General features: G+C 40.0%; 3 protein-coding genes across 3 annotated transcripts; all 3 read right to left on the bottom strand.

Annotated features, from left to right (window-relative positions):
* Positions 1-300: 300 nt before the first annotated feature.
* On the bottom strand, positions 301-873 carry LOC308642870 (interferon alpha-5-like; the record flags this gene model as incomplete). The annotated part of the gene is made up of 1 exon (XM_081282245.1): positions 301-873. The coding sequence occupies one exon, from the start codon at positions 871-873 to the stop codon at positions 301-303; it is 573 nt and encodes a 190-aa protein (XP_081138371.1).
* A 6374-nt stretch (positions 874-7247) lies between these two features.
* On the bottom strand, positions 7248-7820 carry LOC308641298 (interferon alpha-5-like; the record flags this gene model as incomplete). The annotated part of the gene is made up of 1 exon (XM_081279770.1): positions 7248-7820. One exon carries the CDS (start codon positions 7818-7820, stop codon positions 7248-7250), a length of 573 nt encoding a protein of 190 aa, XP_081135896.1.
* A 5742-nt stretch (positions 7821-13562) lies between these two features.
* Positions 13563-14126, bottom strand: LOC308640889 (interferon beta-like; the record flags this gene model as incomplete). Its single annotated transcript, XM_081278868.1, has 1 exon — positions 13563-14126. The coding sequence occupies one exon, from the start codon at positions 14124-14126 to the stop codon at positions 13563-13565; it is 564 nt and encodes a 187-aa protein (XP_081134994.1).
* Between the last annotated feature and the right edge of the window lie 389 nt (positions 14127-14515).

Below are 14515 nucleotides of genomic sequence, written 5' to 3'. Positions count from 1 at the left end.
AATGTTCAGCTGTATTAATCATATTGCAAACATATACATAATATCATATAGACAAAATAAATAAAATTATATAAATAGTTAAATAAATATTTAAATAGATAAATAGACACATCTGCAGGGATGTAAGGTTCTAGTGCCTATAGATTTAAAAGCAATGTTGGGCAAAGGCCTGAACACATCTGAAAAATTGAATTCATGTCACAATTCCAGCAGGAAGGAGAGTCTTTGAAATGGCAGAACTTGTGGGAGTGTGGTAAGGTGTGTTCATCAGTGAGAGGCATTTCCCTGCTGGACCAGGTCTCATTCCATGCTCCTTAGTCTTCCATACAAGTTGGCTGATGAAGAGAAGGATTTCATGATTTCTGCTCTGACCACCTCCCAGGCACAAGGCAGGTATTTCTTCTCCTTCAGGTAGACAGTGATCCTGTGGAAGTATTTCCTCACAGCCCTCAGGGGAGCCTCTTCCACTCCCACCTGCTGGGTCCCACAGTTTTTCAGGTCATCCAGATGCTGATAGAGGCCACTGAGGAAGGTGTCCAGGAGGGTCTTGTTCCAAGCAGCAAAGGCCTCCTGGGTGCTGAAGAGGTTGAAGACCTGCTGGGTCATCTCATGGAGGACAGCAACAGCTTGAGTCTTCTGTACCTGCTCATCCTCCAGCTGCTCCTTGGGGAAAGCAAAGTCCTTTCTGTACTTCAGGCAGGAGAAAGTGGGAATTCTCCTCATTTTTTCCAGGAGCATCCAGGTCCCCTCCTCATTCCTGTCAGGAGTTGCAAGATCCAGATTGTGAATCTGAGGCAGGTCACAGCCCAGAGAGCATGTGGACTTACAGCTTAACACCTCCAGGGCCAGCAGGAAAGCCAAGGGCAAGGCCATTGGGGATCTTGCAGATGCTGCTGGGCTGCTTGAGATGGGTGGTCTTGCACCTTTGCCTCTAGGTTCTCTGAAGCCCTTGACTTGTTCCTATGTCTTGAATAGGAACCAATATGCTCTCAATTTTCTGAATGTCACCAGTACTTTCTACTTCTGTTTTTGCTTTCCTTTATGGTTTAACTACATGTGTTTAGAGTAATGTTTCCAAACCATATTTTCATTATATATTCCCCTTGCCCCCAGACCTTGCTTTTAGAATTATTTTCCCAACTGAAACCCCTATTAATTTTTTATGGGGGACGAGCTTACTAGGTATTGAACGCAGAAGTGTTTTATGACTGAGCCACGTCCCCAACCCTTTTCATTTTTATCTTGACACAGGGTCTTGCTAAGGTACCATGCCCTCCCTTACTTCCTCAGGCTGACCTCAAACGTGTGATCCTTCTGTCTCCGCCTCTGGAATCACTGGGATTAAAGGTGCTCACAACCATGTCCATCCTATTAAGCTTTAATATTCATGAGTATGTATTTATATACCCAATGAATATGCCATTATTATAAGTTAAAATATTATAAGTAAATATATAAATAAGTAAAATTGTTAAATTTAATCTTTGTATTCAATACTGAATTAAAAATGTCTAAATTTAAACATTCAGTCAAAAGTAAATCTGAAAAGCTATTAGTATCAACATAACTTTCTAAATAAACTTATTCAATGACTTTAGTATAACTAATTTGTATAAAACATAATGTATCATATTCCTCAAAATCTCTCTTCAAAGTGATCTTATCTATTAGTGAAGCTTTCTGCTGAAAACATAATTTTGTTTATCGAGTTTCATTTCTAGTACTTCTGTTTTGTATTTTTCAGAATCTCTACATCTTTATTGAAATTATCTCTCACTTATTCTAAGTTCATTACGTATCTTCTTTTAGCTTATTAAAGATTTTCACTATGAAATTTATAAATATTTTTAATGTCATTTCTTCCAATATGGTAGATATGAGATCAATTGTTCTGGTTTCTTTGGTGTGGTTTGTTCCCCTCCTTTTTTATGCTGCTAGTATATATCCAATCATCTATTACAATGATTATTGTTTTATTTATGTAAGGGACTATTTAATGATCTTCTTTCCCCTCAGAGCTGCAGGCTTCGCAAATACACCTCTGTTGATACTTTCACTGAATGTATGTCGCCTGCAGTTCATTATCACTTTAAGATAAATATTATTATCACTTTGAGAGTAGCTAGTGATCCCTGTTTATTACAATCACTTTATAGCAAATCCACATACTATTCAACCTTAGGAAAACACCAAAAACGTGTTGGAACTTTTCTCCACAATTTTTCTAATCCAGGTATAAACTTGTAGTACAGTTCAGGTATAGACTGAGAAAAAATATTATTTTCATTATTATCAATTAAATATACCGATATCGCTATAACATTATATAGGTACAGAAAAGGAGAGGAAAGAAAATTTGGACAAAAGAAAAGAGAAAACAAGAATAAAAGAAGATATCATAGAAAACTAAAACGCACATCAAGGCAAGAAGAAGAAAAAATGTATTGGGACAATTGACAGCAGGTAATCTAAGAGAAAAAAGAGGGAGTAAGGAAGAAAATATAAATCTGAGCTCAAAACAAAGAGAAAAATTTCAATAAATGCTTTAAAACATTAGAAGAAATACAGTGAAACTTGTTTGAGGAACAATATCAAATACTATAGTCACAAATATGAAATCAAAGTGAAGAGTAATACATATGTAGTCAAAGTTGACCACTGAGCTATTTATACTTAAACATGCCAAGGTGAAGAACATTCTTATTGCATGCTCTTTGGATTTTGTCAGGATTTGAAAACTTTAAAATATGTCCACTTCTCCCAACTTTGGGTCACCCCGAGAGGTGCTGGGGCCCAGGAGCCAATGCTTGAGTTGCTGAGGACCCCCTCACCAGCATGTTCTCATTTATCAGCCCAATGGCATAAAGCTGGATGCTCCAAGGGTGTGGCACTCTGTCTGTTGGCTGTTTATCTTGTGTGCAGGAACTCAGGATGCCTAGATCTGAACAGTCACTCTGAGTGTCCTGGGTCACCACCCCTCCCACTCACCTTCCTAGGGTCCTTTTCAAAGTGACACAGAGCCTGGTGGCTATCTGCAAGCATGGGGCCTGTCATTGTGGGTTCTCCATGGGGGGTGTGTGGTGCAAAAGTGTGCCCCCTGACCTACTCAGATCACTGGGACACTTTTTCTGATACTGAGAAAGAGGCTTAACCAGTTTGCTTGGCTTCCAGATCCCACTGCCCATAGTCACAAACCACTAGAGCTGCTCCCCTCAACTGACTGGGACAGACACAGACTTGGTCCAAGCTCCTGCTGACTGCAGTTAGGCATCATGGGGGCTGTCCCCTCCTTTTTATACTGCTAGTATATCCAATCACCTATTAGGATGATTATTGTTTTATTTATTTAAGGGACTATTTAGAGAGCTTCTTTCTTAGAGCCCCAGGCTGGGTAAATACACATCTGTTGATACCTTCACTGAATGTACATCTTATGCAGTTCATTATCACTTTAATATGAATACTATTATCATTTTGAGAGAAGCTATTGATCCCTATTTAGTACAATCACTTTAGAGCAAAGCCAAATACTATTCAACCTTAGTAAAAACCAAAAACATATTGAAAGTTTTCTCCACAACTTTTCTAATCCAAGTATAAACTTGTAGTACAGTTCTGGAATAGATTGAAAAATATTATTATCATTATTATCAATTAAATATACCAATATTGCTACAACATTATATAGATACAGAAAAGGAGAAGAAAGAAATATGGATAAAAGGAGAGAGAAAACAATAATGAAAGAAGATAACATAGAAAATTAAATGCACATCAAGGCAAGCAGAAGAAAAAATGTATGAGGACAATTGACAGCAGGTAATCTAAGAGGGAAAAGAGGGAGCAAGGAAAGAAAGTGTAAATCTGAGCTCAAAAAAGAGAATAGTTTTAATAAGTGCTTTAAAACATTAGAAGAAATACAGTGAAACCTGCTTGAGGCACAAGATCAAATACTATGGTCACAAATATAAAATAAAAGTGAAGAGTAATACATATATAATCAGAACTATTCATAATTAAACATGCCAAGATGAAGAAAATTCTTGTTGAATGCTTTTTGGATTTTGTCAGGATTTGGAACCTATTGAAAATATCCACCTCTTTCAGCTTTGGATCACCCCAAGAGGTGCTGGGGCCCAGGAGCCAGTGCTTGAGTTGCTGTGGGCCTCCTCACCAGCATGTTCTCATTTATCAGCCCAATGGCCTAAAGCTGGATGCTCCAAGGGTGTGGCACTCTGTCTGTTGGCTGTTTATCTTGTGTGCAGGAACTCAGGATGCTTAGATCTGAACAGTCACTCTGAGTGTCCTGGGTCACCACCCCTCCCACTCTCCTTCCTAGGGTCCTTTTCAAAGTGACACAGAGCCTGGTGGCTATCTGCAAGCATGGGGCCTGTCATTGTGGGTTCTCCATGGGTGGTGAGTGGTGCAAAAGTGTCCCCCCTGACCTACTCAGATCGCTGGGACACTTTTTCTGGTACTGAGAAAGAGGCTTAGCAAGTTTGTCTGGCTTCTAGATCCCACTGCCCATAGTCACAAACTACTAGAGCTGCTCCCCTCCTCTGACAGGGACAGACACAGACATGGTCCAAGCTCCTGCTGGCTGCAGCCAGGAATCATGGGGGCTGTCCCCCTCTGCTGCCTGGGAGTGAGACAGCCATCCCACCCATGTCCAATCTCCGACCTGCTGCAGCTCTAACTTCCAGAGACTATCCCCATCTGCTGCTGGGACACAGACTGCTTTCCTGCCTGGTTCTGCACTTTCATTTCCTGCCACTGGGGGCTTCTGTGCCTTCTCTATCTAGCCTGCCACAAAGGCCATGGGGAGTTAGGCTAGCACTTCCAGGGCAGTCTGCTCCCCTACACCTCTGGTGGCTGCTAAGGGGTAGGGGGTTTCAGCAACTTTTGGCAAGGAGGGACTCATGTACAAGGTCCTTCTGCACAGATTATAGTGACATCCCTCTGCAGGAACAGTCTCTCTGGTTTTATCTGTTGCTATCTGGAGGTGAAGAGATGCCATGTTGATTTAATTTATTCTAGGGCAACAGGCCAGCTGTGGACTCCACAAAATGAAGGCGACTCTCAGCAGGACTTTGAGCCCACAATTTGGGTTAAACTGCTTGATCTCCTTCACTGAGATCTCTTGCATTTTAATTTGGTCTTCTTTTTTTCCCAGCTGTGGGTAAAGTAGTGAGCTTACATGATCTTCCTCCCCTCTTTCTCTCTCTATTCCCCTCCCTGCTCACACCTCCCTGGTCTGGCTTTAGGTTAGGGAACTCTGCTTTGCTAATCAGACTGAAGTCCCTCCAGGTCTCAGACTGTCAAAAATTCAGTCTTACAACATTTACTCTGTCAGCTCTGCAGTCAGCTGTTCCCTCACTGCCTCTTTCTGTGCTGATGGGGTTCGCCGCCTAGTTGTACCTACACATTCTTATTCTTTCAATGTTTTCCTGAGCAAAGAGTTGTCCTGATGTTTTTCAATTACTTTCATTTTCATCTTGAGGTTAGAAGTCAAACAGAAAAATAAAAATGCAACAACATTGAGCCAGTATTTCCAAAAATTTTCAACACACCATTTTTACTTCTGTGGTGATATTCCTAGAAAGCTATGATTGCACCAGAAGCCAAAGGAAGACAGAAGTAAGTCTGAATTGGAGGGAAATTCAAATGACTGGCTCCTCAGATTGACTTGCTGCAGGGGAGTTCTTCTCTACTCTTACTCGCCTGCCACCTTCTCCAGTGTCATTTCCACTCACTAATTCTAAGATCCATCTCTCACAAGGTCATTAGTTCTGTCTAACTTCCCACTGTGGTGACGCTTTCAACCCACAGAGCAGCTTACTGACATTTAACATAGTACTTACTAATACAGGAAAAATGACCATTGTAATTAAAGATGTCATGATTTAACATTAATACAATAGAAAGGTTACTAATATGACTTGCCAATATATGAAATCCATTTGAACATAAATATATTTCAGAGGTGAAAACTGTATAGAAAAAGAAAACCCTACACTATTTTTCAGATCATATCCCACTTTTCTCCTCTGCCTCAGATTACAACCTCTCATTCTTTTTTAAATTTGTTTTTTAAAAAATATGCACCCTAAATCCTCTTCTCTTATTCGTTACTACCTTGGCTAACATGGTTTCTACTGATGGATTCTTCTCGATCACTAAGATTTCCCTGCCCTCCACTTTCCCAATGTGTTTCAATCCATATCTTCCATAAATCTAATAATTGCTCTTCTTCTAAGCAAGTTTATTTCCTAATGACACTGTTTTACTGCCATTATCTCCTCTTCTCCTTCTAATGTCAGAATTTTCAACTCTGTCTCCTTCCTCGCTTTTCTCTCTCTTCCTTTTAAATGTTGAAGGTCCTCAGGGTTAAGCTTTAATCCTTTTCTTCCTCTACACTCTCTCTCCACAAACCACCTCCATTGCTGGACTTCCAGTTGACAGTTATGACCCATCAGACATTTATTTCTTGTAAATTGCAAATCAGATATCCAATGGGCATTTGAACTTAGTTGTCTAGCAGTCAAATTATAGAAGAAGTGCCTGCTTTCGACTTTCTTTCCTAACATGCTGCAATTACCTTCTGTTTAGAGAATTTAATTGGTTTTTCATACTCTTCCTTATACCTTTTAACACAATTGATATTAAGTAGGATCATTCAGTTTAGGTTTTCTTGGTTCTAAACATGGGACAGAAGAGACCAATAACTGTTTGGTGTTTGTCATGTTCACCTCATCATCCTGAGGAAAAAACAAACCTGGCTTAGATAAAGTGAATTATTATTATCAGTGTAAATTTAGCATTAGTGGTGAGTCAATTCTACCATTCATTTTTGAATAAAATTGCAAAATCAGGATTTACTTGTCTTTTCAAGAATAAGAACAGAAAAGTTATCACTACTTCAAATTTAATACACATAGCTAAATAAGAAATATATGTATGTAAAGTATATTTTGTTTTATTAGCTACAATGTAAAGGTACATCTGGTGTTATATGAACAAAAATATATCTAATAAATGGTATAAAAATAAATATTTAAATAAACAGATACATCATCATGGTCATGTGTAGAAAAATGATATTGCCTAATATTCCTGAAATCATCTGATAAAATGATGGAATTCATTTCACAAATCCTGCAGGAATGAGAGTCTTTGAAATGGCAGAACTTTGGGAGTGTGGTAAGGTGTGTTCATCAGTGAGAGGCATTTCCCTGCTGGACCAGGTCTCATTCCATGCTCCTTAGTCTTCCATACAAGTTGGCTGATGAAGAGAAGGATTTCATGATTTCTGCTCTGACCACCTCCCAGGCACAAGGCAGGTATTTCTTCTCCTTCAGGTAGACAGTGATCCTGTGGAAGTATTTCCTCACAGCCCTCAGGGGAGCCTCTTCCACTCCCACCTGCTGGGTCCCACAGTTTTTCAGGTCATCCAGATGCTGATGGAGGTCAGTGAGGAAGGTGTCCAGGAGAGTCTGGTCCCAAGCAGCAAAGGCCTCCTGGGTGCTGAAGAGGTTGAAGACCTGCTGGGTCATCTCATGGAGGACAGCAACAGCTTGAGCCTTCTGTACCTGCTCACCCTCCAGGTGCTCCTGGGAGAAAGCAAATTCTTTTCTGTAGTTCAGGCAGGAGAAAGTGGGAATGCTCCTCATTTTTTGCAGGAGTGTCAGGGACCCCTCCTCATTTTTCTCAGGAGTTTCAAGACCCAGGTTGTGGATCTGAGGCAAGTCACAGCCCAGAAAGTAGGTGTTCTTGCAGCTGAGCACCACCAGGGCCAGCAGGAAAGGCAAGGGCAAGGCCATTGGGGATCTTGCAGATGCTGCTGGGCTGCCTGAGATGGGTGATCTTGCACTGTTACCTGTAGGTTCTCTGAATCCTTTCACTTGTTCCTATGCCTTTTTTGTTGTTGTTCCTATGCCTTAATAGGAACCAATATGCTTTCAATTTTCTGAACGTCACCCCAGTATTTTCTACTTCTCTTTTTACTTTCCTTTACACATTCACTACATGTGTTAAGAAAAGTGTTTTCCAACCATTTTTTTCATTATTAATTCCTCTGCTCTGCCCCAGACCCCTTTTTAGAATTATTTTTCCAAATAAAACTCCTGTTAAATTTTTGTTCTTGATGATGTTCCTGGGATTGAATACAGAGGCGCTTTAGCACTAATCCACATCCACAGAACTTTTTATTTTTATTTTGAGACAGTTCTCACTACATTGCTTCAGACCTTGCTTAGTTGCTGAGGCTGGCCTACTCTTGAGTCACTGTGATTGCAGGTTGCACCATCTCTTGGAAAAGCTGCTGTCCATATAGGGTGAATGAACATTAACTGTTTTCTCCAACTTCTCTGAAGACCTTGCTCTGTATATATGTCTTTATTAGGGAACACACTGTGTATATACCTTAATAAAGGCATTTCTGAATGTCCTGACCTTCACCTTACCATCACCACCAAAAAGTTACTAAATATGGCCATGTCACCTTAAAAATCATGCTGTGTCCCTTTGTAAACTCTGACCATCTCATTTCTAAATACCAGAGGCTCTGTTTCCCCATAAATACTAGTATTCATTCTGTCATTATAGATTAGTTTTCCTTTTTATATATCAGGAATTTGTTCAAAATGGCATATTAGAGAATTCACTCCTTTTTGGTCTGTCTTCTTATCCTCAGTATAATCATCCCTATGCTTGTGTACCACGATTCATAGCTTTCAGTCACTGATTAGTGTTCTGTCATGTGGATATGCTATGATTTCTTCAGTCATTCACTCCTGATGGACATTGAATTGTTTCCAATTTCAGACTATTCCAAATAAAGCTCCTAGAACATTCATATGCAAGTCTGTGCATAGATACGTGCTTCCTTTTCTCTTGGGAATGGACTTGCAGAGTCATATGGTGGGTATAGGTTTTGCCTGCCTAAGAAAGTATAAAATGGTTTTCCAAACTAGTTGAATGATTTTTTAATTTCAGCAGCAGGTTATAAACCTTCCAATTGCTCCACAATCTTGCCAAAGTTCCATGACAAGGATTTTTACCTATAGCCAGTCCAATATATATGTTGTTGTGTCAACTTGTGGTTTATTTTCATTGCTCTGATGCTTCATAATGATCATTTTTTTTCCTGTCCTACTTGGTATCTGTCTCTCTCTTTGGGTGAAACATATTTTAATATATTTTCTCAGGCTTTGGGGTTACTTGGTTTCTTCTGAGTTTTAAGAATTCTTTTTTATATATATACATAAGTTCTTTATCAGTTCTGTGACTTGTAAATATGGGCTTCATTTTCTAAAACTTCCTAAGTTAGTTGTTGAAGGGTATCATTTATATGATGCATTTTTGGTTTTCTAAGAGCCTGCAATACAGAGTTATAAAGATTAAACAGTATTTTCAGACCAAATTTCAATTGAAGCAAAGTTTCTGATTTGGTAATAAATGTTTGATATGACCAAGTTTCTGGAGTACTCACCATCAAGTCATTGAATAAGTTATGTAATTAATTTGATCCTATTAAATTAAAAGAATGTTCTACTGGCACTTTCAGTAAAATGTTGGAGTTTGTTTTAAACAAAATACTCAAGGAGATTAGAGACAAACTAATATTTAAAATCAACAATTAATATTGAGAACAAAATTATTCTTTATTGTAAGCTCAACAAACATCATTATGACGAATTTAGAGAAAATGCTTACAGTGGTTGAGATTTGGGATCTGGGCGCCAGGAATCTTCTAACCTGTCATCATGCTCTCCGCATGTCTCACAACCACAACAGCCAAGATAGAAATCCAGATGGATGAGGGTCCTGTCATTTCTGCTGGGCCACCTCCCATGCTTCATCATAGACTCAGCCACCATGCTGGTGGGCTTTCCTCAGAAAGGGTGGTGGATGCACAAGGTCCCCACACTGTCATGGGTTCCTCTGTAATAACATGCCATTTTATATGCATTATCTGTCCTAAACTACCATGATTTCTGAGGAAGGTTCTACCATCTCCACATATATAATAATATAATGGTCATGTTTCTAGTTTGATGACATGTCCATCTAAATATTTTACCTATTTTTCTTGGTTTGGTTTTTTTTTAATTTTTTTATTGGATACCAAATGTCTTCTTTGATATAATGAGAGCAACTAAGAACAGAACAGGGAGGATGAGCAGGAAGAAAAGATTAGCATTAAACAGAGACATGAGGCGGGAGGGAAAGGGAGAAAAAAAAAGGGAAATCACATGGAAATGGAGGGAGACCCTCATTGTTATAAAAAATTACATATAAGAGTTTATGAGGGGAATGGGATAACAAACTTGGTTTGGTTTTTTATAATTGTGTTTTCAAAGCATTTAAAACATATATCAATAGGTACAAGTACTTTACCAGATATGTGACTTGCAAATGTTTTCTCCTCGTCTGTGGCATACTGTTCATTTCCTTCAGAGTGAAAGTGTCTAATGTTCCCTAAAGTGCCACCACATCAGCATTATTAACTGCAAAAATGATGATACACATGCATGCTGCTATTGCACTTCATCTAGAAGATGAAGTAGATCTCCATATATTTAGACAACACGTATATATTTGCATGTGACCCATTTGTTTGTCTGGGTCTTCTTATCACTTAAAGGCTGGATAAGGTGGCTCCACCACCTTATCTTTCTCCATAGAAGTCCAGCATCCTCTGCATGATTTCCGTGGAGTCCTGAGGTACAAAGTAAGAAGGGGAAGGCAGTTCTGTTGTCATTGCTCTGCTGTCTGGTCCTGAAAATTTGCCTCATCATAAAGATCTGGCCACCATGCAGTTGATTCCACATACTCTTTAAATCATGAACCAGGACACTTGCTCTGATTCCTGCACAAAAATGCTACACACATGAGGATTTACCTGTCAGGAGTCTGGGACACACCTGTAATCCCAACCACTGAGGCAGGGGAATCACATGTTCTGCAACTCAGTGAGACCTTACGTAAAACACTGTCTCAAAATAGAAATTGACTATGGGATGTTACTCAGTGGCAAAGCAATCCTGGGTTCAATCCCTAGTACAAAAAAAAAAAAAAACTTTTCTTCACTGAGGTTTTGAGAAGATGGAAGTAATTTCATCACATCAGTGCACACAATTTCAAGTTGTGCAAGAGTCAACCTGTTCTGAAAAGCCCTTCTTCATTCCCACCAGGGAGTCACCACTGCCTTAATCTGAGGAGTATTGCAGTTCCAGATCATCCAGGGACTTTCTCTGACTCCTCAGAACAAGCCAATACTCAAAACCATGCTCTCTTGGTCTATTTTCTCTAGCTACAACTATGTACAACAATTAATACAGAAAAGGATCTTACATTGGCTCATCGATCTGGAAGCTGTAAAGTGGCAGATCAGACAGGTGCACTGTCTCAGATTCTGGTCAGGATGAGATCGTACTTTCACCCAGGGAGGAAAGCAGAAAGGAGGAGGGTTAGCCCTCATCCATACTTACCTTATAACATATGTAAATGTTACCTTAGGGCTCCTCTTCCTCATTCTTGCTGGAATTAAATTAAGGCATCCTTTATCCTATGCCAGTGATCTAGGTAGGTGATCTGGCGCCTCAAATTTGATACAGTACTTAAATTTTGCAGAAGCCTCCCTTGTCCTTTTGGTCAATGCACACAGGAAGAACAGGCTTTTCATAAACCAACCAGTTTCTGGTCCAGGGTACCTACATGGCCAGAGAAGGTAGTGGGCTGCCGAGTCCCATTGCAGCGACTTCCTCAGCTTCCTCCTGACTGCTCTAGACACAGCAGAGACTTTGTATTTCTACATGGTGCTCTTATATCTGTACCATAGCAGAAGATAATCCTGCTTCACCACAGCTTTTGGAAAAGCTGATATTGGAAGGTGGAAGAAGGGGGAAGGTTGACTTTTTTACGGAGGACCAGACTAGTTTGAGTTAATGGCTGCAGGCCCACCAGATTGGCACATTTTTTGTACAGCTGATGTGTTACCACCTTGAGTAGGAAGTGGGGTCCCTGAGCTCCTCGTCACCTTAATAGTAACTACCCTGGACCTGCTCTCAGATTTCTTCTCCTGAAGTCTTACTCTTTTCAAGAATCTGATTTTCATGCTGCTCTCAGAACAAATGCATAGTTTCAAATAAAACTTTTATAAACACCCACTCAAAAGTTTTGTGAAATTTGTTGATTACTAAGGCTTTCTGATATTTCATTTCCTCTCCTGTAAAATTTAAAAATATAGAATAGGTATCTACTAGGTAGGCAAACTGCTTATATAAGGGTGTATGTGAAGAGGATCAAATTGAAATATGTACATAGGTGCTCAGCCCAGTGCCTGTTTCATTAGAATCTCTGAGTAAATGGCAGCTGCAAATGACAGTAATAGCTAAAATAGCCCAAGTTCCATGAAGTCAGTCTGAAGACCAAAACCTAGCCAGTGGGCATATGCTGGTCAGGTAACCTGGAATTCCTTGGAAAGTTTCATTATCCCAGTGCAAGCACTGGGAAATTGGTGCCTTCAGTTCCTTTGAATTTCTTTTCACCTGTGATTGTTGCCTTTTAGCCTGGCTTAACAATTGGATTTAATCTTGTGCACCTGTCTTGGATTGTTGCTTTGAGGAGTGCGTGGCTTCAGAGATGCAGAGAACCAGGAAAACTACATAAGATATTCCCATAATTCTGTCTGACCAAACTGGGAGGCCAGGAGCAGACTTGGTTTTTGAGAAACATGGAAACAAAACTAGACAGATGGCTAGAGTAGAAAGAAGGTCCCCCTCCCTCTATTCCCTTTCCTTGGAAACTGACAGAAACCCTCAGATTCCATAACTTTTGACTAGTATGAGGACCAAAATCAAGGTACTTCATAAGTGTCCTGGAAGTAACTCACCCTCAATCTTGAGGGTACACAGGGGCAGAGCATCCCCCAGACAAGGAAGGGCTTAGGTTGACTACAGGAGTTAGCATATTCCTTTGGTTCACCCAAGTGCTAAATTCTTCTTCATGACCATAGACCCTGGAGCACAGAGCAGAAGCTGTGGGCACCCCAGGTTCCACTCCCAAATCCTTTGCATACCCACTCCCCTCCAATCCAAATGCTTCAACCGCACATTTATTGTCCTAGAAGATTCAGATCCCCTTATTATGTAGTACCTAGTGTATTACATATGCTTCTTTGGAATATAAATCTTTCAGGGGAATTTAAATGTCAGGATTTTAAATTCTGGCATAAGCTAGAAATTCTACTACTTTACAGGCACATTTTACAAAGAGCACCTAAGAGGGGTTCTGAATATGTGAACATAGGGGTTTTATAAATCAAGTTAAAATTGAAACTGCCACATGGATTTTTGCATCATAAATAATTTATTTTCCAACATAAATATTTAAATAAAGAATAAAAATAATTTAATTCATAAATTAATTTAAAAAGTTAAAAACGTCTATTGTCTTTTCAGAGGCACCCCATTTGCTGTCTGTCACTGAATGAGCCTCTGCTGGTTGAAGAATACCTGATCTCATTGTCTGGTCCAGACGTGGTGCCTACTGGGCCATCTTCAGTTTTGGAATTTGTCTGTAAGTCTGTTAATGAAGGAGAAGTTCCAGTAGAGTTCATCTCTGACTACTCTCCAGGCACAGCTGCTGTACTCCTTGGCCTCCAGGTACGTCCGGATCCTCACATAGTAACTCTTCAGGCGCAGGATGGGGCTGGAATATGCCCAGGTTTTGTTTTCCTCCCCCAGTTTCCCTACCACTGTTGTGTTCAGGAGGTCCATCTGATGATTGAGTTTAGCAAGGAGGTCTTTGACAACCGTCTCATTCCAGCCAGGGTTAGTGTAGCCTCTTTCTAATACATGAAAGATGTCCTTGAGCATCTCATAGATGACAAAGGCAGCGTGCTCCTTCTGGAAGTGCTGTGGATGTTTGATCTCCTTGGGGATCTTGAAGTCCATCCTGTCACTGAGGCAGTCTGCAGGCCTTCCATTCAACTGCTGCAGGAGCTTCTGACATTCCACACTGCTGTTGAACTGTTGGAGTCGAAGCAGGTTGTAACTTAGGGAAAGAGCTGTGGTGGAGAAGCACAACAGGAGAGCCAGTTGGAGGAGGCACCTGTTGTTCATGATGACAACCAGAACAGCGCTGCCTACAATCTATGCAAGGTTGCACAGACTGCAAAGGTCTGCAATGTGAATGTCCTGGCTCCATGGGGATCGGCTATTTATATGGGATGGTCCTCTCTATTTCAGAGGAATTTCCCACTTTCAGTTCTCCCTTTCATTTTTACTATGTCATTATCTTCTTATTGCATTCTTAAGAGTTTCTAAAACCCTTTTTATTTAAACTCTTGATTACTCTATATAATGTATATTAGGGAAAAGATATACAAACTGTGAGAATTTCTAATATTGTATAGTTTCAGTAATTTCTCAAGAAAAGGAGGAGAAGGGACTTGAGAGGAAACAAAGAAGTCCCCAATAGCTAAGAGTTTTTAACTGAAAAACCACTCATA

Source organism: Spermophilus citellus, assembly GCF_964194105.1.
Source record: "Spermophilus citellus genome assembly, chromosome: 2".
NCBI classification, from domain to species: Eukaryota; Metazoa; Chordata; class Mammalia; order Rodentia; family Sciuridae; genus Spermophilus; species Spermophilus citellus.
This window is presented reverse-complemented; position numbering and strand designations above follow the sequence as displayed.